This window comes from Cygnus atratus, chromosome 1, assembly GCF_013377495.2.
Source record: "Cygnus atratus isolate AKBS03 ecotype Queensland, Australia chromosome 1, CAtr_DNAZoo_HiC_assembly, whole genome shotgun sequence".
NCBI lineage: Eukaryota > Metazoa > Chordata > Aves > Anseriformes > Anatidae > Cygnus > Cygnus atratus.
Window position 1 is genome coordinate 180,125,773 of NC_066362.1, and position 25,638 is coordinate 180,151,410.

Sequence of the window (25,638 nt, forward strand, 5' to 3'; positions counted from 1 at the left end):
GAAGTGAAGGTACTGTCCCCACATTTGGGGAGAGGAAAATGGCAGACCGCCGTCCCACAGTGCTCCACACAAAGCATCTGTGCTGGCACAGAATGGAGGCAGCTCAGACAGCTTCAACTGAAATCCCTCCAGGATGTGGAAGGTATGCAAGAGACATTTAAAGTCAAGTTGCTTCGCTCTCATCCTAAGCACAAACTGAGAAGTAAGGGCAAAGTCTTGTCAATTGCGTTCATTTTAAACAGATCCCATCCATTTGCAACAAAGATGACCTTATTAAAATTGGTAAGAATATGATGATATCCACACACGTGTGGGCTGTATCTCCTGAGCATTACTTCCATCCTCCGTTTTTTCCTCCCAGAGCTACATTAGCTAGAAACAGTTGAAAGTGCATCATGCGTTTTCTAGCTTGAAAGATCTAGAGGTTTTTGGATGCAAAAAGCAAAGCCATGCTGCAGCAACTGTGGGACTGATATTAATGTGTATCCCACTACAGATGCATGGGTCTCGTTGATTTATACAACTGCATTGTCCTGAGAGAGCAGTGTTCTTCAGGGCTGTGCCTCTACAAGAGCGTAGCACAAAGGCTGCGGTAACCAGTTACTCCAGAAAACAAGGCTGAAGGTGCATTTTGGTATCTCCTCTCTAACATCCTGAAAGGTAATCCTGGAAAGTCATCCTCCACAACCACCAGGCAGTAAGTCCAGAGCATGCCAGTGGACAAAGCACTGGATTATTCCCTGTCTCTTCACTTGAAGAACTTCTGAAAGACTACCTGCCTGGAAGCGTTATTCTTTAAGATACACACTTCATGTTTATTCACAGTGAGCGAGCATCTATGCAAATGCTGTAAGCTGACATAGTTTGCTTATAGCATCTAGAGAGACATGCACAAGTTCTGTCTGCTTGTGGCCATAAAAAGGGTGGTGAACGCATTTTTTTTGAGTTCTTCCAATTCCCTAGATATCTTTCAGGGACTTGGACAAAGAGGGAAGAAGGGCAGGTTCTGAATGAACACATCGTTACAGAAGAACAGGAATAGAGAAGAAACTTCTCTCTCTCCTTCAAGCACCTGTCCATGCGGACGTTAATGCAGTGGGTATCTCCAGACAGTGCTCCCCACCAAAATTTCATTTACCTTGAAGGGGACTCCCATGAATCCCTGAATAGCCCCTGCAGGACTGTTCTCCCAACAGCAGCAGCGTGCCTAGCTGTGAAAGACAACGGAACTCTCCATGAACAGCTCCACAGAGAGCAGGAATGAAAGCACCCCACTGTGAGGTCACCAATGACGCAGACAGTCACAAAGGAACGCTATTTCAAACTCTGAACCATCAAACACACACAATTCTAGGTTTAAATCTTTCCTATGAGGGTGGTGAGGCCCTGGCACAGGCTGCCCAGAGAAGCTGTGGCTGCCCCATCCCTGGAGGTGTTCAAGGCCAGGCTGGATGGGGCTTTGGGCAACCTGGTCTGGTGGGAGGTGTCCCTGCCCATGGCAGGGGGTTGGGACTGGGTGATCTTTGAGGTCCCTTCCAACCTAAATCCTTCTGTGATTCTATACAATCTACTATGGGACCCCTGACAAAGGAAAATGGCATCAGACTAAGGAAATCTGAACACGGCGAGACTGTAACACTGAAGAGGCTGAAAAGACTCTAAGACTGAAAAGGCTTCCATTTCTAGGTGCATGACAAAGACGGCCAGAAGATACACCATAACTGAACTAACCAAGAGCCTGGTTCTCCCCTGTTCCAGCAAGTAGGTCAACAGCTCCCTAGAGAGCCTTTCGTACCTGCATACACAACTACCCAATTCCTTTGGCAGCATGAGCATGCCTAAGAGAACGATTCCTGATGTTGACGTTAACCAAAACAAGCAGGAACGAGCACGTACGATATTCTTACCCTCCTTAACTGTCAGAGAGAACTGAACTTCCCGGGACATAACTGACCAAGTTTGATACTAGAATTTCTGTGAATGCAGGCAGCATCTTCAGGCTGTCAGTCATACGGTATGAGAGGCTCCAGAAACTATGACCTTAGCCAGGAAAAGTGAGAAAGAACACGAATGTTCCTGTAGCTCCTCACTGTTTGCAGATGGTTGGGTTGAAAAACAACTGGCAGGAACATATACGCACTTACTGAGAAGCACTAAAACATTCTTACTAAGGAAAGCTATTCTTACTAGCACTTCTTATAAATTCAAAGTGTCCATGGAACCTTCCAGTCCTAAAAAGTAGCCCTAAGGCTCTTTGAAACAGCTGCGTTCATTTTCAAAAATATTCAGTTTCGGGCCAGCTAAATCACCGAGCACTGTATACAGTAATTCCATAGACTGATCGCTCCCCTGCATAAGGTGAAAGAACACGATTTGCACCTCAAAGTGATCGTAAAATGTTTGTATTTTGTCATACTGTAACAAATCTCAATTCTTTTATTGCCTATATCATATCATCAGCCTCTTCTGTAGGCTCCTATGGTGAAGCTGAAGGCAAATGAGCATACTTGGACACAGCCCTTCCGTTCAAGGACCAGTGAGAGATCTTTCAAAGGGAGAGGCGTCAGGCTGGAATCCCTGATGAAGGGTAAGTTCTCGTCACCAAGGAAACTAAGCAGGTCTTCTCCTTCAACGTGGAAGATACTCAAAGGCTGCCTAAACCATGCATGTGATGTACAGTGGAGTCTGAAAGTTTATAAACAGCAGGTGAGTGCTTGTTATGAGCTTGTCGGTGTTCTGGTAGGGAACACACCACGACAGTCTACAGATGTTTCCATACAAACAAGAGGTTTGCGCACACACCTGCCTGGCAAAATTGCCAAATAGGAACAACAGGAACTATACCACGAGTGCACTTTCTTGTCCACCGTGATGATCTGTGCACAGTCCTTGATGACAGATACCCATCCTGTCTGTTTCACTGGCAGGGGGAAGGCTAAGCATCGTGACCAGTAAGCATGCAAGTCCTGCAGATCCTGGTACTTCTTGTTTACCTTCTTGGATGATGGCTACAGGATTCAGAAACTGCCTATCGGCACAAATAAGTTTCTAAAGCAACATGACCTACAGAAGAAGAACCCCTCATGACCGACGAAGCAGAACTCCCATTTGTTATACGGGAAAATCCTATGAAGGGTCTCACCTCTATTGAGAAGCTCCAAGGTCTAAATTGAGAAGTTACAATAAAATACTTGCCTTCAGGTAAAAAACATCTTTATCAAATGTTTATTCATGTCAGGGAAAGGCCCAGGAACTCAGCCTCTAGTAAGAAGAAACTCTTTCGGCATTGAAGTTAAGACTGCAGGGCTAGGCCAGCGGCGGAGATAGATCCAGCTTGTCTGGCCATCCCTTTTAAGTTACCCCTGCTGTGACAGAATGAGCTGGGCTACTTTTTAGGTTTCACTTAAACATAATTTCTATTTTATTTTATTCTATTTTATTTTATTTTTTAAATCTGTGGGGAGTGCCTGACAGCACCTGCCACAATAAAGGAAATTAAATGCCTACCGTCCAACTTCAGGGTGGTAAAGGGATAATCTAAAAACCTCAGTTGAATATCCTCTTAATGAGTTTTTTAGGTGGGCTATTCAGTCTGAATGGGCTCCTAGTAACAGCTCTTGCATATGAGCCTGGGGAAAGACTCAATTTCTTTAATGGCTGCGAAAGGACCATTAGTTGGCTCTACTCATTGCCACAAAACTCTTTAACACCTACGGGGATTTAAGGAAATAAAAAAAACAAACAAAAAAAAGCCTTGAGATGATGACACAGGAACATGTTCTCTGGCCATTTGGTTAGCATATAAGGAGGCTCTCCAGGAGAATACAATAAGCAGTTAGTGATCTGCAGAAGCAAAGAAAACTAGACCTACTTTTCTTCTAGCGGCTCAGCTAGGACCTTTACTACGATAAACAGGCCTTTATTAATAAATATCCTACACATCTGGATGTGCTAGTCCTAAAGGAGTCCCTCTGCAACATTTCCCTACTTAGTATCACATACAAGGCTTTTTGTCTTAAGGACAATTATCATAATGCTTCAAGATTAGGACATGAATTGGTAGTTCAGTGGACACCACTGGCAAGATATCAGAAAGTCAACTTCACATCTCTTGAATTCACAATTTACAAGGAAAACAGTGGACAGAGTCCCCTTCCAAAGGCAGAAGATCAAGTCTGACAATAATCCGAGGATCACATCCCAGACATCTTTTCCTGGGACTTGCTTGCCTGGAGTGGTGAGTAAATCTATCCCAAAAATTCAATTTGACCTCCCCACCCCACTCTTTTCCTGCAATAATTTCCTCTCCATTCAGACTGTGGCATAAACTACAACAAATTGTGAAAGAAACATTTATAACCAATTACAAGTTGCCTATCTGGGAAGACAGTGTGGTTTTTTAGTCCCCAGATGACAACCAGATCTTAAGCTATAACCGTAACAACAGCAGCCATGCATCCAAAACTTGACAACTTCCTACCAGAGATGATAAGAGTATCACAACAAAACTGTCTACTGCCAACGGTATTGTAAAGTTTTGAAACCCATACAAATGCTAAACAGGTCAATCTGATGGTGCTACAACCCACAGATATCAAAACGATATCCTAAATCCTTGATGAACTAGGTCCCCTGCATCTGAAGATGGTCAGATTCCATGACTGCTTCAGATGGAATGAAGTTACAGTTTATGGTTTGAAGACAAAGACAACTTTTCTACGTTTAACTTTTGCTAATTCACCTTTGTGACAACAAAGAGCAGCCACAATCTTTTTATTAGGCTAGTCCACATCTTGCTTAGAAAGTATAACAAGCAGACACATACATGCACACCAGTGTGTGGCCCAACAGCTCCAAGCAGAGCTGCATCTTGGTAGATTCCCTGACTCAACAGGCCCCAATCTTTGCAACAGCTTGCTCTTTCTAAACTGGATTCAAGTCAGCCACCAAGGAATTTCTTCATAGCCCTTTTCAGCTGAGCATCCAGATGAACACATTGAGAATATTCTTCTCTGAGGGTGTTTTCTTTGAGGAATCACTCAAGGCAGGGTAGATGGGCAAGAACGTGCTTAACTCACACTGGCTAGAGAAGCCTCCAGAAGAACACACCGATTGTGCTTCAGTGTCCCTGCAGGGACTGTAGTTGTTCCTTGGACTGATGCCTGAAAAGCATACATTGCAACGAATGAAAAGGTATGCGTTCACATTGAACTGGACCTCATACACACCAACAACAATCAATTTGGGAACGTGGAGGTGAATGGCAGCTTTGGCTGCGGTGACCATAAGATGGTGGAGTTCAGGGTCCTGAGGGCAGGGAGGAGGGTGAAAACCAAACTCACACCCTGGACTTCAGGACAGCAGACTTTTGCCTCTTCGAGGATCTGCTTGGAAGAATACTGTGGGATAAAGGCCCGAAAAAACTGGTTAATATTCAAGGATCACCTCCTCCAAGCTCAAGAGTTGTCCATCCCAGCAAAGAGGAAATGCCAGGAGGCTTGCATGAATGAACAAGGAGCTCCCAGCAAAACTCAAATGCAAAAAGGAAGCATACAGAGGGTGGAAGCAAGGATGGATAACCTGGGAGGAATACAGAGACATTGTCCAAGCATCCAGGGATGGAGTTAGTAAAGCTAAAGCACTAACGGAGCTGAATCTGGTCAGGGATGTCAAGGGCAACATGAAGCGCTTCTTCTGTGTGCACAGCACTTCTGTGCTGTGTGGGTAACCAAGCACTGGAAGAGGTTGCCCAGAGAGGTCACAGAGTTTCCCTCCTTGGAAATCTTCAAAAGCCACCTGGATGTGGCCTTGGGCAACCTGCTCTAAGCAGTTCTGCTTGAACGCTGGGTTTGGCCCAGGTGACCTCCAGAGGTCCCATTGAAACCTCAGCTATTCTGAGGCACGGGGGTTGAAGCAAATAGGCTCACTACTTTGCTCATGTCTACAGTAGCTCCTAAATAACCTTACAGAAGAAAGATCAGGGTGGGGACAAGTACAGTATGCCAGAGAACAGGCTAAAAAAAAAAAAAAGGGACATGGCCATGGCTCCTTAATCCACCCCTCATTTAGAAAATAATTGCTTTGTCATGCATCAATCTTAACTGGCAATTAGAGCCTTCATGAGCTCATGTCTATGAGCTCAGAGACAGCTGAATTTGCCGAGAAAGTAAAAAAAAAAAAACCAAATACCTTGTGAGGGACCTGGATCTTTATAGGATTCTAGTTAGCTGGCATTAAAAGATGACAGCATCCTCTGTTTCTGCTGAGGTTAGGAATATAACCCTTCAAATGAAGGGCAACACGAAACCCAGTTGACCCTATTGACTACATTTCCCAAAGCACACAAATGACCCAAGTTGAGTTTCCTCCGCACAGAAAGCCAAATGAACCAAAGAATCCCTTACAGCAGTAGACTTACTGCCTTTATTCACGTATGCAACCTTAAACTGAATCCTAACCATTATTTCCCCACCACCATGTTTTAGATTGACACTCGACAGCTATTTAACCCAGTTAATTCCAGGGTCCCTGTTGCTAACAGAGCAGTCTTAGGGTGTTGCTGTAATGTTGACATGAAGCGATGAACCTTCTAACTCAGACTTTGCCATGACACTACATTGAGCAGTTTAAATTCTGAATCCTGAGACAGTCTCCAGAACCAAAACTGACATCATCATCTCATCTGCCTGGAAAGAGGTGGCTACTTTTTAACTCTTAGCACCATCCTTGTACTAACAGCACAGCCAGAGAGCAAACCCATCCTTTCAAAAACATAGTACCCCACTGCCACAACGCACTGAGCGTTCAGCAAGGCCGATATGGAATCAGAGAAGGACACCTGACTAGTAGGAGTGTCATTTGACTGCCTCACTGTGCCAGCTCAGACCCGGGCCAGGATTCTGCCAGACACTGCTATGGCAGAGATGGCTTCGTTTGCTCAATTCCTAAATGAATAACAAGTGCTTGGAAAAAAAAGTCTTAAAAAGGTAAAGTTGCTTTCTGAGTAAGAGCTGCAGTGTGGTATGGGAACAGCGAATAGATCTGTGAATTATTTTTGAAATGCCATGGGTTGTGCATGCACCCTGATGCCTATCATCTCAAGAAAACAAGCACCTCAGAGGAACACACACAGAAATTGTTTGTTACTGTTCAAAGCGGTGATTTATTTATTCCATCTTACAAAACAGACATGTACGCAACTTCATCAGATCCATTCAATTAATATTTATACACAAGTTGATTCAAAAGACAAGCCCGTTCCTATGCAGCCCTTCAACTGCACAGATCAAGAATACGCTCAATTTGCCTGTTTTCTTCAGAAGCCAGGTGCACACTCAACATCTGGATAGCTGGGAGTAAGAGAAGCTCTCTCTTCGTTTTGAAGAGAGACAGATGGATTGTTAAGGTCATGCAAACAAAGACATAACCCTCACGCTGTGGTAGCGGTGTTAGTTGTATAGATGAAAACTGAAGCAGTAATACTACATATTACCCACTCTACTGCTGGAGCTCAATAAAATATATCCCCTTAAATTTCAGTCCCAGTTCTGCACCAGGAGCAATGGTCTCCTACCTGCCACAGAGTTCCCACAGCAAACCAGCTGCCCACCGGCAGCGGTTCACTTGCTGCAAATGAACAACTCGAATACACACTGGATCTCTATTATTAACACAGACTTCTGGTGTACGCAGTGGAAGACGCTCAGCAAACACTCCAGAAGAACACAACTTCCCGCGTTTAAGAGTTCTGCAGCTGCTGTTCACTCTTGATTTACAGCCTGTCCTAAATCCAGTGCTTAAGCACGTAACTGATCTGTCTATGTGCAGTTTTTAGTGAAAAGAAACTAGCAGCTCACGGGTTTCCTTTCTCATCTTCACTTATGTATTACTGGTACATCAAAGATTCCTTCTACACAGAACAACCCACTGCCTTGTCTTCAGCATATCACCTGAATTTCATTTCAGTAACAAGTGGCTAATTTAATTTTTCACTTGCTACCCGCCACTGTATGCAAAGCCAGCTTCCTCCACACCTTGGGCTCTATCAGGCCGAATGAAGCCACATTATGCTACACAAGATTTTCAGACATGTTCAGCTCGTTTCTTTGATTAGGAAAATAGGAAACCATTAAAAAATCTTTAGGTTATACATCATGCTCATGTAAGCATTTAAATATTTTCTCCAGTCATGTGGGTTCAATAATATTTCTTCAACTAATTCTTGTACTCTCAGGATGAATCTCACAAGCATTTATTTTTGATATTGTAATGAGAGACGTAAGTGGTTCTGGGAGAACTCAAAAAAGCAAGTATCTTCTTAAAAACGAGCAGAAGGCTCCCAGAAAATGCTAGCAAAAGATTCTTGGTAGCTCCTACACAATCAAGTGAAAAGTAGGGACAAGATTTATCAAAAAAAAAAAAGTCAGAGCTTCTATCTACATAAGCTTCTATCTTCACCTTGCTTTTAGCAAGGCTTCTGGCTTCTCTTGGTTTGCAAATAATTTGGGTGGGTGTGCACTCTTAAGAAAGCCCCTGGTGATTCAACTGGCCAAATGGGAGATGCATCCAATGGAGACCCAAAACAGCTTGGCCTGTATCTGGAACATTCAAAGCACACACTTCCATCAAGTCACTAAGGGAAATATCAGAAAAGACAGAGCATACGGAAAAAAATGAGGATGCCCTGAAGCATATTGGGAAACAGAACAGGAATTTAAGACAAGAAACTGTCTGGAAAAAGCAGATGCAATTCACAAGACAAGAAGCAATCAGGTTTAAAACTTGTGCATTCACTTAGCTATGCAAATAGAGCACAAACAACTACCCTTGTTTTGCAGTACCGTAGGAAGTGTCCAAAGGATGCAATGGATCACAGGCTGAGTTTGAGTCAACAACATACTCAATGTAAATAGGAATACTGCGTTAAGAATCGCCTTTCACTGTCCTCAGTATCACACGAACCTCAGCTGAGGCCTGTTTTGGGCATCGCACTTCCAGAAAGATCTCAGTTTGAACCTGATGAGTAGCAACAGGTCAGATCTAGGAAATAGAACATTCCAGGAAAGAGTGAACAACTGAATTTGTCTCAACATGACAGAACTTAAGGGGACAGTGTCAGTCCTCAAATATACTGAAGGTACCCAAAGGTGAAGAAAGTTTACTTCTCTTTACATGTATAGTCCAAAAGTTGTTTAGCTTGTGGACGCTTCCCCCAGCCTTTAAGGTGCCCAGAAAGGCTGTTGGAAATGTCTTATAAATGACAAGGGTGCAACAAGTCCTGTATTGAGACACAGCGCTGAACTAGATGACTTCTCATTGTCAATCTTCCCAGCTGTATTAGAATTTACCCAATATAACCAAAGTCTGACCCTAAAATTAACTCCCTCTACAGTACAGAAGCAGTAATTTCCAGAAAGCAAAATACGGTAACTGTGGTGGTATCACAGTGAGAGGCAGCTAAACTACCACATCACTCTCTCACTCCCCCTCCTCAAAGGAACAGGGGGAGAAAATGCAATGAAAATGGGCTCAACGGTTGAGACAAGGACAGGGAGATTGTTCAACAATTATCGTCACAGGCAAAACAGAATCAGTACAGGGAGATTAATAAAATTTATCGCCTATTACTAACAGACTAGAACAGTGAGAAACTAAAAGCAAACTAAAAACAGCTTCCCCCCATCCACTCTCTTCTACCTCCAGTGGCACATGGCAACAGGGAATGGGGCTGCGGTCAGTTCCTGACGCTTCATCTCCACCGCTCCCTCACGGTCCCTCTCTGCCCCTGCTCCACGTGGGGTCCCTCCTACGGGATTCTGGCACTCCCAGACCCCTGCTCCTGCGTGGGCTCCTCTCCACGGGCTGCAGCTCCGGCCCGGGGCCTGCTCCTGCGGGGGCTCTCCATGGGCCGCAGCCTCCTCCAGGCCACATCCACCTGCTCCACCGGGGGCTCCTCCACGGGCTGCAGCGTGGAGATCTGCTCCGTGTGGGACCCATGGGCTGCAGGGGGACAGCCTGCTCCACCAGGGGCCTCTCCACAGGCCGCAGGGGAACTGCTGCTGCCTGCCTGGGGCACCTCCTGCCCTCCTGCTGCACTGACCTGGGGGGCTGCAGGGCTGGGTCTCACTCCTCTCTCCAACTGCTGTTGCACAGCAGGGTTTCCCCCCTCCCCCCCCCCCCCCTTTCTTAAACGTGCTCCCACAGAAGCACAACCAGCATCACTCACTGGATCAGCTCTGGCCTGCAGCAGGGCCCTTTTGGAGCCAGCTCTGATCTGACATGAGGCAGCTGCTGGGTTCTTCTCACAGAGGCCACCCCTGCAGCCCCTCCACTACCGACATGTTAGCACATAAGCCCAATATAAGAACTTCCACACCTTCTAAGTGCTAAAATTCTCCCCTTTCCCATTCATAAACCTTAAACATTCAAACAGCTAACAGCTTCACAATAAGATGAGAACTGGTACAGAAACTGAATATGGTTTATTCCCAAGCCATACCCTGGAGTAAAGCAGTACTCTTGTTTTGCTGTGCTGAGCCTAATGAGTGACAGAGTAAAACTACCATTAGAAACCACAATTTGTAATCTACAAATATACAAATTCTCTATTTAAGTTTGGGGCTAGACAACAAACCTTATGGCAAAATATTTAGCAAAGACACCAGAGCATTTTAAGCAAAGAAAAGTAACATAGCTGACAAAGAAAAGCAGACTCACCTTCCGCAATTCAATCGTAACTTCATTTCTGTGTCTTCTCATAGTCTGTAAATAAAAAATAAGAGATTTACATATAAAGAGATTTGTTTTGGAATCAGTTGTTTCTAGGTCAAAAGTGCAGTTATTCACCAAAAGAGAAGTAAAACAGTGTGCATAATTTACAGCTCAATCTTTCCTAGCAAGATGCATGAGTTGTTTTAGGTTCTTTGTTTGTTTGTTTTTTAAAAAAAAAAGATTCCATGCCTCACAGAAGGCTTTGTTACAAACCACAATCAGTATCCCAGAGGCAGAAAACATTTACTTCCCCACGGTTTCACTGGGATGACTCTCCTGAGGTTTGTGTGCACACCAACAGACGCGCTAAGTACAGGTTTAGACAGCCCCATATTCGCATATGACCACATGCCCAACCCAGACACAGAACCTATGCCGACTATCTGGCCACAATCAACCACGAAGAATGTCTAAGAAGATGGCTGAGCTCAATCCAAACAAGATAGATTAGGCTTGTAGCAAAAGGAGACAAAGCAGTACAATGGCACGATGTCCACTTTGAATCTATAGCTTAAACGGTGTAAAGGAAAACCAACCCATAAATGTCTCAACTCCTCAAAGATATCGGGCACTCAGACGTATTCCCTTCAATACAGTTATCACCCCTCTTAGCTAAGAGAGGTCAGAAGATTCAGAAAGAACAATTTTTGCCTACTGAAATCAATTTCCCTAGGTCCATTTTCAGTGGACATACCATCGGAATGCAATTCAGAAGAAAATCAGGACTGGATGACTGCTGGCAGCCTAGAAAGATCACCCACACTAACTAAAATTAGCCTTTTAAAAAGCTTTCTATGTTCCATCCTTGCTGCTGACCTTCACTGCTGCTATCATTCGCTTTTGAGTTGGGGCAAATCACTTCCCAAAGTGAAGAAGTATCAGTGAAAAGAAGCAGTACAGAGAAACCACCACTACTCCCCCATCAGCCAGCTAAGAAAATACCAAGCATCCTAAAGCTCCGATATGGGTAAATGAAACGAGCAGACTTCATACACACCATGAATCTGTATGGGACGTGGATTCAGTGCATAGAACATAACCTTGGCTTCACTGTTCTCCGCCAGTTTGCATAGCTGGATCCCATTTAATTAGCTTAGGCTGGCTAAACCAGAAGGAAGGCTTGTCTTCCCGTTCAGTGCTTGATTAACCAACCCACTCAGGTACACACAGACACTTTGCATTTTACATCCCCAAAGAAGGGAGATGCTACTTTAAACAAGGCAGGTCCTCGTTACAGCACTGCAACACCTACCAGAAGTACACCTTCCTCCCTCACTCATCATTTTGCTAAATCATTCGATCCTTGCGACCACCCGAGTGCTGCAGAAGCTCGGTATGACAGGACCGGGTTGCTGAGGTACGGGAAGGAACTGGGTAGGTAAGAAATGGACAGAAGGTGAAGAACCTGTAAAGTCACTGCACACAACTAGCTTGGCCAGTCATTCAAGTTCTAAGTAGTATTAGAATTTTATATTTGAATTATCTTAATAACTAAGTCAAATGTACAGGCACTGAATAGCCTAAAACAATTTTCAATACTTCTTCCCCACAATAACTTAGCACTTCAATGACAAATGCAGTTGGACAAGTTTGTCTCAGATTTCTGCTATAAAAGCTCCTTTTCTGGATCGTTCAGAATGTGCTGGACACCAAAAATCTCCAGGAGACCTCCCACTAGCAAATCTTTTATTCCTACTTACCTTAAATTTTAAGGCATATCCCACCACAAGACAAATCCGTTAACCTGAGTGTCCTTTAGGATTCCCCCCCAGCCAGATCCAGTAATCTCAGTGCCAGATTATGAAATCTCACACATCTAATAGATGCAAAGCAAAACTTAGTTTCAAATTTGCTCTCTACAACTACCTGAAAGGAAGGTGTGGGGAGCTGGGGGTCGGCCTCTTCTCACAGGTAACTAGAGGTAGGACTAGAGGGAATGGCCTCAAGTTGCGCCAGGGGAGGTTCAGGTTGGAAATGAGGAGACATTTCTTCTCAGAAAGAGCAGTCAGGCACTGGGACGGGTTGCCCAGGGAGGTGGTGGAGTCACCGTCCCTGGGGGTGTTCAAGGAAAGGTTGGACCTGGTGCTTAGGGACATGGTTTAGTGGGTGACATTGGTGGTAGGGGGGTGGTTGGACCAGATGATCTTGGAGGGCTTTTCCAACCTTAATGATTCTGTGATTCTATGAATTTACTCCTCCATTAAATCTATGCGATAATACTCCAGAATATTCTCTATTGAGCAAAAAAAAATCAGACCAAATTTCAAATTCTTTGGGGGACAACTATGACATTTGTCACCTACCATTCTAGAAGCAAAAGAAATTGAAGAAAAACTATATGCTGCGTTCAGCAGCTTAACATTTGTTTTAGAAAAGACAGAGTGCAGTCCCAGGCAAGTATTACTATTCATTTCATCAATTTACTGTAAAACCTCCTCGAACAATACTGTGGCTGAAGATGGTTACTCGGAGTCAACCCTCCACAAAAGCTCTACTGGGAATACCCTAAGCTTCTTTCTGAAGGCAAATAATTCACTCAGCTTTTCAGTCAGTGTTTTGCTTTATGCTCCCATTATTTCAGCCCCACTGATCCTATCCTATTACAATCCTGTCTCTATTTTTCTTTACTAGTTGTTTCTTTTATCAAACTGCTCTTCAAAACATTCGACTACTCCATTATGGTTTTATATTTGACGTGCAGGAAGCCTCCCATCTTCTCCTCATTTAGAGCACCACCACTCTTTAGAAAGATTCTTCAAAGAGGCTCTCAACTTTGTGCATTTTTTCTTAGTAGCCGCATACATTTTCTGAGCTTTCATGTGTGTCTTAAATCAATGCCTGCACTACCCGAGTTTTATCCTTTTACCTGTTCTTTTGTATTTCCCTTTAAACTTCTTGTACGTAGTTTCTCTTCCAAAGCAGCTCTGCTACATTTTCTTTCTTTCCTTCCTTCCTCCTTTAAAAGGCAGCACGCACCACTGGCTCCAGAGCTGCTTCTCCATTCGCAGAGCAAGCGGGCTGCTAACCAGGGATATCGCCCAGCCTCAGCTCCACGAATGGGCTCCCACTCTCGGAGGTTCCTGTTGGCCCTGCATCTTTAAAAATTCAGCACGTTGGGGTCACCAGGACCATCCAGGACTCGTTAGTGCGGTATTAGGGCTACGGTCCATCCTACACGTAGGTGGGACTGAAGTTCCCAAAGAGATTCCATTTCATTTCTTAGTTTTATGCCTGTTATTTCATTAGGATTTGTTTAAACTGTTCCCCATCTCGATTTTTTCCCTCTTTTCCACAGGAGGTGACAATGATCCCACTAGCGATGGGACTACCCCATTACAGGCCTCTGAACACCTGCTATTTGGCTACCCTTGCCTTGCAAGACCTCACTCTTAAGACCAAAAACGTGTTTCACCCTCATCTGATGACAGGGAATGCAGGTAACATATAGCACCATGCTATACAGCAGACTCTCCTGCTGGGCTTTTGCAAGCTTCGTTTTCCAATTTGCAGATTGATAAATGTACCTTGTAATCTTATCTATTTTTATTTTATTCCCCCAACACAGACTTAAGCGATCCAGCAAATTTTTGGCATTTCTTAAAAAATAGGTATTTAAAGCTTGCGTTTCAGACGAATCACTTCAGAAATACAGCAGGTTATCAGCATCTTCCTACAGCCCCAGAAGTAAACACAGCATAACCCAACCGCACAAAGAAGCTGTCTTGGGAACTGGTGCTAGCCCTCCTTCGAGGAAGCACTAGCACCGTGAGCAGAACACCATGCTCTCATACCACCTGCAAGCCCCAGCACGTATGGAGGTAGTACGTGTTATCTGAAAGAGATTTGTACTGTAATAGACAGCTTAAACATTTTCCCCAGCTGAAACAGTGAGTAGAGACAAAATTATCCTGCATCCTAGCCCCGTGGATTCGTTACCAGCTTTCAGGCTGGGAGGACAGCCATCTGCTAAAATCTCTCTAGGCAGTATTAGCTGAAGCCTAGCGAGATGTTGGATGTAATACCGTGTTTGACATCCACAGCATCCAGCTAGTCATTTCTGAGCTCAATGTGCTCAAACATGCAACTTCATGTCACGCTGAAGCGGCGTATCCCAAAACTACCCCAAGACAAACCTGAACTGTTCCACTGATTAAAAGCCAGGCTCCAAATCTCAAAAAGGGAGAACTCTGCATAAGCACAACCCTACAAAACACAAGCTGATGTAAGCTTATTCCTACAGAATCTGAACTGAATCTACCCCACTCCTAAGCACAGGGGTATTAATACACCATTTTCAAGGTATAAAATGATTGAAAAAAATTAAGTCAAACATAGATTTTTAGCTGTATTTCTAATGTCAAGTTCCATGATATTTTATCTTATAAAATAATCCAGAAAAACAACAAGTCTACTAGATGCTGTTAGGTAAGTTACTGTTCTCACTTCCAACTTGAATTTCTGAATACTCTTTCAAAGGCAGATGCAAAGTGTTACATGCCAGCAGTCTCCCCCTGACATCTTCCACTTCAATGAGAAATAACCTCCAGATCCAAAGGACCAAAACCGAAATTGGTTTCAGATGGCAGCAAACAAAGTCACTGTGCACATTAGGGCTGCTGTGTTAAAGACTGCCCCTGCACCTCCTCCTAACTGAATGCAAATATTTCAGAGCTGCTTTTTAGGCTCTTCCATCCTTGTGATAATGGTCAGAAAGAGATGGGAAGTCAAACCTAACAAACTGAGGAACCTTATTTCAGGCTGATAAAAAACAACTATGCTAAACTGCCAGAAGATAAAAATGTATTAAGAAATGCCAAGCCTTGAAAATAAAGCAAATTTTGCAAATCAGTGCCCAAAAACAAGGCTTCGGAGAATGCTACCGTTCCTGCACAACGGCCTTTGATACCCTCAGTGGGCAGAAGCTACAGAAAACACAACAATTCGCATCAGATCAGTGTTTCAACTCTGGTATCTCTCCTCCAACAATACGATGACGAGCAACCTCAAAGCTTAACATCAGACACCTACAGAATAGGAAAATTTCTCCCAATTTTTCAGTTGATAGATGGGCCATGATGACAAACCAAACGTGGAACCCTTGATACCATGACGCAATGGCTGAAGATAATCCTGCAAACTTCTGAATTGTCATCATAATAGCAACCCTTGCCAACAACACATTTAAGGAAGCGTTTTTAAGTGACTGAACACTTGGGACCCTTTGGCTCAACCACGTGTACTTCACTAGGCCTGCTTGTGAAACGCTGTACAAAGGTGCACAGGATGCTCACTACACGTCAAAGAGCAAGTATCACTGCTGCAATACCACCTCTTGATGCCTTTATGATGGCCCATCCACACTTGTGTGGCAAAGAAACAAAGTACTTTGAAGCTTTGGATAGCATTAGATTAAGTTTCTAATGGAAGAATTAAGTCTCTTAAGCAAACTTATTTTGCCTCTTGAGCCTTTGCTTTAACTCAGCAAAAGTTAACTGCACAATAAATTTAACTACTTGAAAAGGCAACTCATATGGCTTCTGTAAACTAAAGGAAAAAAAAATCAAGAAATCCAGCAACTAATCAGTTATTTTAGTCTAATGCATATCAGAACAAATTAATAAGTTTTCCAAATCCCTCTGTAGCAAACATATAACATGTTTCTCCTGAAAAAAAAAATACACAAATGTGACACTTCTACCAAAGTTATACAAGCCGAAAATTCAGGCTAATTCAAAAGGACAAAACCATCTGAGACACAACAGTCATAAGTAAAGGGCTATTGGGAGAGCAGTAACGGACTTAAAACTTTGGGACTGTTTTATGCAAGTTAGATTTCAACACACAATGAAACACTGGAAATAGTCTTAGGGTTTCCGTTAATCTCAAGTTCCTACTTTGTACCTAAAAATCAGTCTTAACTGATTATAAGCACTTTGAAGTCCCCGAAACATATCTGTTCCAAACACAAGAACTTCTGGATACTTGGTAAGATTACTTCATCTCCAATTAAGGTACAAATTATAAAGCCAAAACAATTTAAATGTGTGAATGACACAACTAGCGAGGAGCTGAATTCATTACCTTCCCCTTGCTATTCAAGGATAAAGATTTTTTAATGCAAATTAAAAATGAAGTTTCAAGAACAAAGTGTTTAACAACATACATCCTCTTTACATTAAAAAAAATCAAACTGCCATGGTAAATGGTATAAATTTCAAACTTTTAAACCATTTTTAGCTATAACTATCATGTCAGAGGGGAGATTAAAGCGCAGCCATCATTTAGTGACTCAAAATCTCCCTACCAGTGTAACAACGAGATCTGGAGCTGTGTGGTGCTCCCCCAAACCAGCCACCTCATTAAGTGGGATACCTGAGGAGTGACATCTTTTAATCAGCGCACTTACACACAACGTCCACTGCAACAGGAGCAAGGCCAGAAAAACTCATAGATGGAGAGCAGGACACAGATGTTTTAGGCAAGCCAGAGCAGCAATACTGCCAGATAGCTCATAAGCAGCTAGCTGCCTGCTCCTGCTCTCCGGCGGGCTTCAGCATCCCTGCTAGTCCTGGAACAGAGGAGCCAGCTTCATCTGGACAAGACAAACACCACTCCCCAATATCAATTTTGGCAATTCTGTGGACACAAAACATATTTTCAAGAACTTTGATAAGACGTGCATTTAGTTACTTTTGAACTTTCAGCCATTAAATGGAGACGAGGGAAGAAATTCATTGACTGATTCTAATTTCTCAGGGTCTACAAACTTCATTAAAAGATAACTGTTCATTTAAATTCTTTACTTCTGCTCTTGCCTCTCACCATGAAAGGAACCAGTCTCAGAAAACCAGAATATAAATGCTGACAGGCAAGAGCTCCCCTGAATGCATAGCTGGGAGAGTAAGGTAGCTTGATTAAGCATACAGGGCACCAGAAAAGCTTAGCATTTGCAAGTCAATTCCAATCTGCTTCCACCTGCCTAACTGAAGAAAAACTGGCCCACTTCCAACAGCTGGACTGGATTTAACTAATACCTCCCCCCTTGCATATGAGCATACCCTAGAGCGCAGTTTTAAATAGTTTACAAGGTAGCTGTGGGTGCAGTACAGTGAGAGAAGGTGTTTGCACTGATGAAGTTAAACAGTGTGCTTCCCCAGAATTTTTACTAGCTTTTTTTACCCCCTTATTCCTTCTCCGACACCTTTTAGCAAACATGAAATACTGCGATGCACATGAAAATGCAAAAGCCCCACGGGCTGGGCTGGTTCTGGTCAGAAGACAAAATTCAAATATTTGTTTGTATACAGCCTTTGAGATGACTAAGGTTGGCAGCTGCCTATCTTTGGTTAACATTAGAAGTTAAATGTTCTGTATTTGCATAGGAATATCATTTGTTGGTGCGTTCAAAGTTGAGGCTTAGCCTGATGATATTGTTTTACTCACTCTGGTAGAGCTGGCTTCAGCCAACGAAGTGTCAGGCAAAGAGACACTGATAGAAGGTGATGCTGCTGTTCTTGTTCACATTTTCAAAGCACACAGAGCCTACTCCAAGAACTGCAAGCAAAATTAATACCCTAAATCAAAGTTTTGGGATGATTAAGCCAAAATTTTGGGATAGCATCGCAATGGTGCGAATGCAAGTGCTTCAAACTGGAAGAACTGAAACCAATGATGATGTGGACACTGATCCCCCGTATTTCTTTTGGACACGCAAAAAGATTTGTTATCCATGCCAAACTAAACCAAATGTATAGTCAGAATTAAGCCTCCCTGCTAGGTTTATTCCTTTAGGTACGAGCAGCATGGATAATTGGCTAACCTCACGCTCCCACACCCAGTGCATAATGAAAGCAGACTTCTTCCTCACACCCAATCGTGAGATTTAACTAATTACCGAGTACTCCTATAAATCTCCAAATTATTCTTTGAAGAAAAAGTGATTTTTTTTTCCCAGTCACATAGACTACAACATTAGCACATCGCCACCTCTGGCTTTGTTATCACAGCTCCTATTAAATTAAGGCCACCCAGCTGGTTAGAAATGCAGGCAGGGTGCGTGGATTCCACAACACGAGCACCAGCTCCACCAAAGCAACCAAATAAGACAATGTACCTGCACACTGACCTGAGACTCCAAGAGTTTTATTTCATTTGATGGCTGTTGTGCCCTAAAGGTATTTGTTCCTCTTAGGAAAACATTATATTACTTTGCTGAAAGTATTAGAACTTAGTTCAGATTCTCTGTGCACTGCAGAATCTTACAAGAATAAAGTTTCCTTTTGGCTAGGAACTTTTAATGCAGTACTAGGGACATGAGGAGCAGAGTGCAGTGTTCGTGCTACTCTATTTGATGCCACAGTCTGTTTTGTTTGGGACTCACAAAGGCCATTGAGGAAAAACTACTTCTTTTTCAGTTGGAGCCACCACGCTAGTTTATTTTATATTTTTATTCCCCACTTTGGGGCCTCTAAAACAAATACCAGCTGCTTTTTGTTAGCCAGTCTGGGGCAAGATAATTCACGTAGCTGAACCTGGACAGTCTCAGCAAACTGGATGCATCAGATACCCACCGACTCTTTCACTTAGTGATGGGCAATGACTCACTGAAGTCGGACACGCATGCAAATATGAAAAGCCACAAGCCTCCAATTATTGTTGCTCACGGTGTTGAGTCACCTGAAAGCCCTATGGAAGCAGACAAAGCTGCCCATCCGTGTTATCTACTTCTACTGCTCCAAGTGATCTTGGCAGAAAAGCGGTTGCCAGGTTTACTTTTTAACCACCTGTATTATAAGGAAACTCTTCAAGGTCCTGATACCCCCTCTTTGCATTTGTTTAAGCTGTGTACTGAGCTACGACCAAAGCATTGAGTTGTGAGCACTCCTGTTTTAATTTCCATATACCAATTACCTGGCTTACAAGTACAGATGTATCAGCGTTCTCAGGAGACCGGACCCAAAGCAATTTAGCTGGCTGCATTCAGCACAAATTGCACTGATATTGAAGGACACGAAGCAGCCCGGAATACAATCAACATTATCTGGTGTTTTAATACAGCATAAAAGAAGAGCTGGAATTCTCTCTCCAACATCACCACGCACGTATAGATTTCCAGTCTCTGCTGCGGTGTGAATCAGGCTCATTATACCTAGTAAAAAGTTTCACAGCATTTCCATTGAGATGGAAATCTTAACGCCGCTAATCACACCTCTTCTGACATCAGAGGAAGATTTAATGCAGCCACACGGGCTCCACCTAAGTCCAACTGAAGTTTCCAGGTAACCCCAAGCTAACTCATCGCTGCACAATGGTTGTTTGCTCAGGCCAACAGGATCACCAGCTAATTCGCAGCAGTAATTTTGTCCTGCAGTCCTACCAGGAAAAGCAATCTGTCCACACGGCGTTCCAAGGGACTGGGGCAACATCTCGCTTTGACAAGTCTCACTTCACAAAGGGCCAGCCTTGAAGAACATAACTGGAGTTCTGACATCCATGTTACAGCCCAAAAGAAGCTGCTGATCTGCAGGATACCTGTAGCAAGCATTTTGTCTTTTCCTGTATTTTTTGGAAACAGAAGGGCATGCTGAATGAAGTTTAACTCTGATGAGTTGTCCCTTCTCTCTTTGATTTTTACAATGGCGGCAGGTCTGCCTTATCCGGACACCTTATATACACCTGGAACACTGGGTGATCAAGATAGGCTAATTACAAGTGATTCCTATTCAAATTTTTTAAAAATTTTGAAGATTAAGGCTTCTGGACACACTAAATACATCCAAGGATTCAAAACATCACTACAGGTTTAGGTTATGGGAATCTGCTCTTGCCAGCATACAAATTCCCATTCAGTTGTGCAAACACTGAGAAGATATTTATGATTTCCTTGTGTTGCAAGAACCGTGTATCAGATGCTTCAGAGCCTCCTGGAACCAGAAGCACACCCTCTCCTTGAAGCAAAGCATCCGTGCTGCCCTGCTCTCTCCCCACACGACCCCAGCTCTGCCCTGCCCTGGAATTTCTAAGGAAGTCATCATTGTAGGTGACTACTTTCAATAACCAGTTACAAAATGAAGTGTTTGGTCAGAAAGGCCTCACAGATTTCTGTGGCAACTGTCACAGAAGACAAGACATTCTTAAGCTTGTCCAATATTTATACTAGTTTCCCCTTTCCCCTCCTTCAAACGAAAAAAAAACAAGCACACAGAATAACTCTCCCCAACTCCCTCCCCCTTTAAGCCAGAACATGGCAGACCCCTTTCCGGGGCTGGTCGGTAACCCAGACACTGAATTTGCAACTTATTTTCTTACATCCCTTCCAGAAGCATCAGTTCAGGCTAAGGACAACAACCTAGATGTCTTGTAACAGAACGAACAGCTACCAGGCCAAATACCAGCCAGGTACCTTCTTGTACAATCCGTGTTTGAACAATGACACTCCCTCTCCAGACACTTTACAGTCTTCAGCTGTAATATCAAAGTACCTCACACGATACATTTATAAGCATCCTCCCTGTGAAATGAGGGAAAAAAAGTCCAATTATTCCCATCTATAAAATGGGAAACAATAATTGCAATTTGCATACATTTACAAGGTGCCATGAAAAAAAAAAAAAACAACAGATCCCTAGAGAGCTAGACTGTATTCAACCATCCTAAGTTTTTTTGGTCTACTGTTACATGACTCAAATGAAATGTTTGGTTTTTTTCCCCCCCTATTTTCGAAAGACATAATCAAAAGGCGCAAAAAAAATTAAATGTGCAAGCTGCCTAATTAAATCTATGAAGAGATCATTCTGCTCAAGATGCAAGAGAAAATAGACCCAGCTGACAAGCCTGGAAGAAAATGGAGCACTGGGAGCCAGAAAATACACTCCAGCAACATCCCACAATCCTTTAGGAACCCTATCAGCAGCCCCTCCAAATATAATCATCGCAGTGTCACGAACTCTAGATGCTTCTACCTCACTTTTTTCACGTGACATGAACCTGAATTCATGTTTCTCCTGTCTGAAGGTTCTCTCCTTGAGGTGCCTGCAGTTTACCCTTCCATAAAAAGGGCACCAGCTAGCCCTAAGAAGTCAGACCACCAGAAGTGGCCTGGTTCTGATGGACTTGTGACAGGGCCCCTTAAACACCTCTGCTTGCCTGGAAGGGTGTTCTCCACAACTGCTTGTTCCATGTTATGAACTCTTCGCACCGACAGCCGACGCTCTCCTTGATTCCTGGCTGGGATCTCATTTCAGGGTTTGCTCTTGGTGTGGAGAGCAGTCTCTACCTGGCCACAAGTCAGATTTTCGATGCAGAGAAATCACCACCTCTGACTTTGCATCCATTTGGTTGCGAGCATGCAAAGAAGCAGGAGACCCTGATGCCAAAAACCCACATACAACGATGGTGTTTGCTGGTTACGGTGACCTTGGCTCACCTGGGAAGGAACTACAACATCTCCACATAATTCCACAGATACTGGGACTTAGATTGCAGCTGCCTAGGAGAAGGCAAGGACTAGATTATGCTGAGAACTGCAAACCTGCGATCTCACGCTACGCCCGGCCAGGAATCCCTTACTGCATCCCCAAAAAACAGGCACAAGGTGCCCTAACACCTTGTCTGACCACCTTATCCTCATGCAAACGAGCTTTGACTGGGTTCTGCACCAGCAAGTTTGCAGTGGGGCTTGATTGCTCATTAAAATACACCTCCATCAAGGCTAGCAAGTCAAACTATGAGGAAGCCATTTCTCCGAGCTGATTTTGCAAATCACCTCTTCCATCACTGCCTCCAAAGTCCATTTGTTAGTGAACGTGACAATTACCAAGGTTAAAAACGCAGGAGAGACCCTGAGCCGTTCACAGGCATTACAAAGTATGAGGGAAATGAGTAACGCGGCAGTAGGTGGCTGAATGGGGAAGGATACTCATTTTGCCTCTAGTTCTGCAGCCATCCATGCAGCACATACTCCTATTTTGTGCTTGCTGTACCTTATTAAACACACACACACCAAATCAAGCTCAAAACCGACGGTAACATTTGCTTAACCTGAGAGAGGAGACGAGCACCAGCTGACCCAGAAGAAAGGGCACAGAACTTCCTCAGCAGATTCAATGGCATCAGCCTGACAGCGAAGGGATAAGCACCCGACATCAAGCACCACCCCACGCACAAGGCGTGCTTTCTCCCTCCAAGCCAACCACACTTCGAGCCACCACTTGTCTTCTCCTGGACGTGACAGGCCAGCGCAGGAAGCTAAGGGAGCAGATCAGAAGAAACGTGAAGAGCTTTGCACCTAGCCCACCCCATTGCACCGCCAGTTCTGGGGCAGGACCAGCTTCTTGGAAGAAACTGGCTCTGACTACCAACGTCAGGGTCTGTGAAACAGAATGCAAAGCCCACAGCTTCTGCTCTTACAGAAGTATCTAGGAATAAATACCAGCCCAGCATCAGTATTTCACAGTGCCAGGTATTTTAGAAGTAATAGCCTGTATTCTTGGAAAATATATAGGGTTTACAGTTCTCTTGCATCTCAAGTCAGTTTACTTGGCAATTTCTTCACGTCCCATCAGCTTCAGCCACCTTGTTGCCTCTTCAGGCCGTAATCTCATACACTAGGTGCCTAATTCCACTTCCAACCTCACAATAAATGCAAATCTGATTGCTCGGTTGTAGCTGGTACACCCTCCTAAGCACTGCCTCTTCAAATAATGAAGTTTTAGATAAAAAAAAAAAGCCTGGATTTGTGCTAGAACTGCACAAACATTATGAAAATCTCAAACAACTTATGTAAGGATAGTTAGAGAGCTCTTAGAACTAGTATGACAGTTATGTTGCTCCTGACAGTTTACAAGTTAATAACCTACCCTTTAATAGGAGAGGTTTTAGGGATAGTAGAACAACAGCTATAGTTGCTAAACATACTAAAGAATGAAAAAAAAAAAAAGAAAACAACCTGTAATTACAGAAGATTACCTAAATCTTGGCATATCTCTACAACAACTAACAATAATGTCATAGAATCACAGCATATCCCAAGTTGGGAGGGACCCACAAGGATCATCAACTCCAACTCCTGGGTCCCCGCAAGACCACCCAAAAAGAAAAAAAAAAAAAAGACGATACAGCGAGCACAGATCCCAATCAGCTTACAAAGATTACGTTCATCAAAAGACGCCATCTCCAAATTGCTTTCTTCACAGGTTGAAATAAACAATGTCCTCCCAAGGTATTTGTGTCTTTAAACATTTTAAGGCAGTGCATACAGTTGATTTGGAATTTCACAAGGAAAATATACGACAGTATACCTAAGTGAACTTAAGCGTTTTTTTTCCTGCCACGAGTGACAAACTTTTGACAGCACTGTACTTTTTATTTGCAGACTAACTGAAGTTTACAAAATTCTGCAGCAACAGCAAGCAAGGAGGCTTCTCACGTGTACCTCTTATTTCCTAGTCAAGTAATTCTTTCCAAGGTGCAGACACGTACACCTACATTCTCCCAAGGGTATGCTGGCCTGAAAGGTTAATAAAGAAGCTGCAGGACAGCTTAGAAGCTCTGCACGAGAGTATTAGATCTTACCTTAAATGTGGTTCCTAGCAGGAAGCTACCTGATACCTGTGTTTTCACTTTGACTGCTGAGCTTCACTGAGTCAGCAAGGCTATTAAGACAGCAGGCCCACGGTCACCTAAACCAACCTAAATCAGCTGGTCCAGCCCTATTCCCTCCCAACCCTTCTTTTGCCAGCATTAGACCCTGCGCCAGCAGAGAGAGAAGCAGAAAGCTGACCAACCTGTAAAAGCGAGCTCCGGAAAGAACCCGGGTTGTTGCAAAATAGCTGGGAGTAAATATACTGAAGATGCCCGAGCTGATGACAGAGATCCGGGCTAAGCCCAGCGTCTTCCTCTGCCTCATATAGGATCAGGAGGCTGAAGGTAAAGAGTAAGAATGGATGCTGCAAAGTCCCCAGGCCAAAGGTGATATAGACCAAAAGGTGATAGAGCTGGCCCCAAAAAACTGTAACTGGGGAGAAGACATCAGTGGTCATGACCTCAGTAATTTAAAATCAAATATAGCACTGGGAGGTGGAAGATGACAGGGTAGCTATGCCTCCTTTTGGTAAATAGCCTTTAACAAATTTCAGGAGGTTCACCCGACAGATCAAACAACAAAAGTTCAAGATACCAGATGTCTGTATTATTTTGCCTTGCGATTAGAGGCACGACAAGTATACAAAAAGGAAATTTTAATCCCAGTCATTAAAAAGTTTTTACAAGTAGTTATTTAGGCTATAATGTACTAGCTCCTCAGTTGCTGCCTCTTTTTTACAGGAGTACAGGGAACTTTACTTTCGATCCAGTATGCATTTTGCTAATTACACGATCACAGTCTCACTTAACCACACAAAAAATAACAGTAAGTCATACAGACAGTCCTACAAATTAGAGCATCTCAGTTTATCTAGAATTTTTCTTCAGTTTTAGCCAAGGATGCTGACTGATCCTGATAAAAAGAAATGCGCTGAATTGTTTTATCTATCAACTTAAACATCACGACAGGGAGCCAACAGATTGGTGCCTGCTATTTGTCATACAGAGTAAGTAACAAGTTTCTGGTCCAGGAAGTCAGAAGAGTAAAAAGCTGCACAAAGGACGTTACCAGGTAAAGAATGAAGCTGAAGAGTTGCAAACAAAAAAAAAAATCAGAAGGCTGAAGTTTGGTTTTATAAAAGCTAAGTTATCTTGGATGTAGTTATAAACAAATAAAGCCAGCAGTTACAAGGGGTATTACAAATTAAGCAATAGCAACTGTTCAATCTTTTCCTGCAAAGCCTCAATTGTACTGGAATAATCAGCGCTGTACATTTAGAAAAACAC

General features: G+C 43.3%; 1 protein-coding gene across 1 annotated transcript in view; it reads right to left on the minus strand.

The window, feature by feature from the left end:
• KPNA3 (karyopherin subunit alpha 3) overlaps positions 1–25,638 on the minus strand; it is a 53,035-nt gene that overhangs the window by 24,011 nt on the left and 3,386 nt on the right. Inside the window, exon 2 of the mRNA XM_035553337.2 lies at positions 10,717–10,761. Within this exon, the coding sequence (XP_035409230.1) occupies positions 10,717–10,761 (45 nt within the window). The remainder of the gene's footprint in view (positions 1–10,716; positions 10,762–25,638) is intronic.